This window comes from Schistosoma mansoni (genome assembly GCF_000237925.1).
Source record: "Schistosoma mansoni, WGS project CABG00000000 data, supercontig 0013, strain Puerto Rico, whole genome shotgun sequence".
NCBI classification, from domain to species: domain Eukaryota; kingdom Metazoa; phylum Platyhelminthes; class Trematoda; order Strigeidida; family Schistosomatidae; genus Schistosoma; species Schistosoma mansoni.
This window is the reverse complement of record NW_017386025.1, coordinates 1,404,232-1,409,306: the sequence shown is the minus strand read 5'-3', so window position 1 is coordinate 1,409,306 and position 5,075 is coordinate 1,404,232. Positions and strand designations below refer to the sequence as shown.

Sequence of the window (5,075 nt, the reverse complement as noted above, 5' to 3'; positions counted from 1 at the left end):
TATTTTTTGAGAAACTGTTTGAGTAAAAGGTAGTCTGTTTTATCCATCACCGTACAAAATGTCAGGAAATTAACGAATTAAGATTCAAAGTTAGTGCCGAAGTTAACTAATACACTATTGTATTGCTACGAGGAAGATGCTTGATGTCTGAAATGTATGCCACAACTAGGTAAATGTGACCATGTGGCACTTTTCTTCACATAGAAGTTAACTGCTAATGATATTATAATTACGCTTACAAGGACAAATATTTGGGTAGTCGATATTCCATTAATAATACATTTAGTGAAACTAATAGACTTGCTTGTAGCAAGAGATGTGTTGACTGATATGGTCCAGCTTATTTATCAGGGCAACTAAATACTATAGAAATAGTAAACAGTTTGTGAACAATTTACTTTTCAAAGCACAAATAAAACTGAATTTAAGAACCGATAATCGAGAAACATCTGTATTGTTACTTCATGGAACTCCAACAGACGCTAAATTTATCAGAGATTCCATAGAGAATATGTTATCACAAGTGAGTCAAAGGACGGATTCTAGATAACCAATCAATCTATGCAAATATATCTCATTATTTATAATGACAAAATAATGTCTTAATTATTCATATTCATAATTTTTTTGTTGTTTGTTAAAAATCTCTTCTTTCATAATTTATCTTTGTAATTTGATGACTGAATGATAGATTCCCGACCGTTGCTGCTACCTTGACGTGGTGGTCGGGCTTGCCTATCGTGATGAGCCAATCGAGCTATACTGTCTGGAACAATCATTCCTCAAGGTCCTTCCATGCCAGACAGGTCGGTTGAAGAGCGGTAAGACTAAAAGCAGAAAACCCAAGTTCCGAAGGCCAAGTCGTACTGCTGACTGTACAGAGGTGTGACGGCAGTAAGTTGTTTCCTTCAGAAAACCAGCATAACAGCGATGCTGCCTTCCCACAAGGAGGGGTGGGGTTAGAAAAGGTCGACCCTAAAAATGCACACCTCGCCTTATCCCTCGGATATTGGTCTCCGGCGGTAAGGTCCCAACGAGTACGGAGCTAACACAAAAATTACCCACAGAAAGGTCGTATGTAACCGACCTCAAGCAGTTGTCCCTTGGGCAATGTGATCACGCCCTCAGGTTACTAAGACCACTTCTAATCGAGTTTCAGGTACCTCGAGAAGAACCTTTCCACGGTGTGGGGAACCGGGAAGTGATAAACCGCCTCAAACATATAACAGCACTCAAGATCACTGACTAACTGATAAATCTAATAAACATTGAACATGTTCAATTCAATAGAATTGATCTTAGTTGTTTTTTTATTGAGCACTTCAGTTTCGGATGCACATTTATTCAGAATTAGGTGAAATTTTTTTACAGTTGAATTCATGAGTCAATTGAAGCAAGACCAGCATGGAAAACCTGGAAGCACTGCACGGCCATTTCATTCTAGTATAGGACTCCTCAGCAGTGCGCATCCACTATCCCGCCTCAAGAGATTCCAACCCAGGACCTATCAGTCTCGCACGCGAGCGCTTGACCACTAGACCACTGACTCGGCATTCAACGATGTTAATGTCCAAAGTCAACCAATCCACGAGATTGAACAACCACCCACCATTGTCTTCAGTGAGTTGCTATCTCACAACAGACCTGGTTGAACTCCACTGGTTACTGCTTCTCATTAGAACTCCAGGAAATACCTCATGAAGCCAGTTACTAGTAAGCATATGATTGATTCAATTGATTCATGAATTCAACTATAAAATTCCTTAAATCTCCACAAAACCCCTACTGAAATTTTTTTGTTTAACTTTATGATAAATTGTTCAACGTTCAATATACAATTATTAAAACGAAAACATACAGTTTAATTTGGGAAAGATTTATATTTCAGCCAATACCGAATATATATATGCATATTGTGAAGAGATAAAATGTAATAAATAATGACTAAATAGTACATTGATCTTTTGCAATCAGTTGACAGAATTTGTTTCAGTGTTTAAATAGTAAAGTTTAAGCGGAATTTAAAAAAATTAATACGCTAATTGATTGTTTTTTTTTGTTGCATTGAATAAATGTAAAATCATCTATTGGTACACCAGGGATTGTGTTTAATATTAACACAATTTTATTGTTTTCAATCTTCATCGTCTTCATTATCACTGTCAGAATTATCATCCTTATCGGATTCTTCTTTATTATCTTCAGTTTCCGATTCGCTTTCACACTCTGTTTCATCTGATACCTTTGTTTTGCACTTTTTATTCTTTTTAGTAGAAATATCTAAACCATTCAATACTGTTCCATTAATAATTGGTTGTTTAGTGCTTGTGCCTGTTTCATTTTCACCTTCAGTACCTATGTCAATAATGGAAACACTTTGTGTTTCATTGTTAGTAGACTCGGTTTCTGACTCAGTGACGTTGTTTGTCTCAGTTTGTGTGATGGTTTCGGAAGGTTCTGTTGTTGTGTCAGGGACACTTTTATTCATGTTAGTGTACACGTTGCAAAGGCTAACAATTAATTTTGTCAAATTATTAGGATATCTAGCTGTTTCCGTGACTGTTTTTGCTTCAATATCAACACTTTCTGAAGTTGACTCTACTGGAGATTCATCGGTACTACTTTCGTCATCGTTATGGATCAGTGTAGAAGGGGTAATATCTGAGTTAACAGTGCTTTCTGTTTGATTTTCTAAGTCTTCTGAAGTTGGACCAGTCGACTGTGTGTCTGTGTAAGTACCGAACACTTCACAAACGTCACCAACAGCTTCCATCAAACGAGGAAGTGTATTAGCGTCTTTAGGGGTTTCTGTGTGGTTATCAAGATTTTCTGAGGTTGAATCAGATATAACTGTTTCTGTATGAACAACATCTGTATGGTTTTCACCACTTGTCACAGTAGAAGTGCTTTCTGTATGATTTTCTAAGCCCTCTGAAGTTATTTGAACAACACTATCGTTCTGAAGAGTAACAGTTTCTGTAGTCAGAGTGGTGAGTAAATCAGTGTTGTCAGTGCTATCTGATTCGTTGTCGGAAGTTTCTATTGTAGATTCCGGGGGATTTGAGGTTAGGTTAACAACAGTTTCAATGTTAGCAACGCCAGCCACTGTTGTCGACTCAGAGGAATTCGAGCTAGAAGTTCCTTCTTTATGACTGTCTTCATTTGTGGTTGTAATCAAGCTTTCCTCACTTTCTGTAACAACGTCAGAAACAATTGACGACTTTACTTCTTGTACGGAATCAGTATTTTCGACGGGTGAAGTTCCTTCTGTAATACATTTTGAAAGAAAACGTTTGTTGAAGTTATTCATCAGATTCAATCACATGTTTAATTTCTACATTTGTCAATGTTAACAATTGCAGCAAGTATAACAATTAATACATTTGGGAATAAACCTCACATATCATTTTCACTACTCAATTCTCTGACTCTTTCACTCTGTCTTCATAGTTAGAAGAAAATCACTACAAATACTCTGTCTATTAAATCATTACAATCAATCACTCTTAATATCATTCACTGATTTCAGTAGTGATGTGTTCAGAAACACAAGAGAGGGAATGACTAGTCGATTAGAGTGTTGATCACTCGTTTACTTAATCATGTGAATAATGGAAGGACTGTTCTAATTATCGTCAATTTATCATTCTGCTTTCTGAATAACTGAATTTTTGCTATTTTCCTTACTGTTCTAAACATAATTGACTGAATATTGAATAAAATATGAAAGGTTCGATAAATTAGGCATTCGATATCATAGTACTCTTACTAGCTAGCATAATAATAATAACGATAATGAAACACAGTGACGCTATATAAGGTACTAGTTTGTAACAATTCTTTTCAAAGAATAAGATTGAACTAACTAAGTCAACACTAATCGTCTTTTTATGATTTTAATTGAATGAACATCGAATTTTGTTGTGAAATATCATTTAGATAGTGATTTACAAATAAATGAATAGCAACTTCCTAACTAGATGATTTCTGACATTAAATAGGGATAATTTACTTGTAAAATCTCAGAAAATATCTTCTTTGAAAAAGCTTGGACCAGACTGCCGGGCGAAACATTGGATTAGAAGTCTACCCAAAGTTTGTGCTGATGATGTCGTTCAGAAGGACGATGAAAGCTCCACCACCAAACCATCCAGCTCAGAGAACAAAACTCAATCAGAAAGAAAAGTTGGATTTTTTTACTTCAAATTCATACGCTGAGATTTTACACATATATTATTCCTATTTAATGTCTTACATCAACTTGGCGCACATATACTGTGAAACTATTCGCTCTAATTTAGCTAAAAGTTCTTATAGATGATTTCTGTTATGATATAAACATTGAACATTGAATATTCAAAATTTAATTAACATTTTTCAAGGATAATTTAGAAATTTGTTGTCTAGGTTATTTTATATCATTACTGATATGTAGCGAAGATTTAGAATCTACAATATGTCACCAGATGATAAATATTGAAAGAAAAAAAAGGAAGAGAATATTCTTGATAGAATCAGTTTAACAATCGTCCATTTAAAATAATCTTACCTATAGTCAATGCTTTTAATAAACCTGCATTCACATAAGTGAATAAGCATAGGACAGATAGCAATTTAATATTGATGACCATTGGAATGAATTTTTCTTCTAATATCTTGAATCAAATGAAAGAAATAGAATTAGATAAGTTGAATAATAGAAGAATAGTATTAAAGATAATGTTATATTAACTAAATGACATCATTTCAATAATACTGTAATGAACAAATCACTTATACATTAGTTTGATATGATTAGGTTAAATACAATATGCCTACGACTGACAGTCATCTTGTTAAAGTGTTATACAGTGTCAACAATAGGGAAATTTATTTGAGAATCCCACATTTGTTCTTGATTAATTATTCTAGTGAGTGTCTTTTGGAAATCTTTAAATGGTAAATTTTATTAAAAAAAAATTCACTTAACGTTCATCTTTGTTCAATAGATTCTTATGGAAATCGTCAAAGAACTATACACGTCTATCAAACATAATTGTTATTCAACAACGTCAGTCACTTTCTTCTGTTAACTT

General features: G+C 34.2%; 1 protein-coding gene across 1 annotated transcript; it reads right to left on the bottom strand.

The window, feature by feature from the left end:
* Positions 1–1,860: 1,860 nt before the first annotated feature.
* On the bottom strand, positions 1,861–4,631 carry Smp_194050 (Clumping factor A precursor (Fibrinogen-binding protein A) (Fibrinogen receptor A), putative; the record flags this gene model as incomplete). Its single annotated transcript, XM_018790859.1, has 2 exons — positions 1,861–3,267; positions 4,550–4,631. The coding sequence occupies 2 exons, from the start codon at positions 4,629–4,631 to the stop codon at positions 2,135–2,137; spliced, it is 1,215 nt and encodes a 404-aa protein (XP_018645876.1). The 3' UTR covers positions 1,861–2,134.
* Between the last annotated feature and the right edge of the window lie 444 nt (positions 4,632–5,075).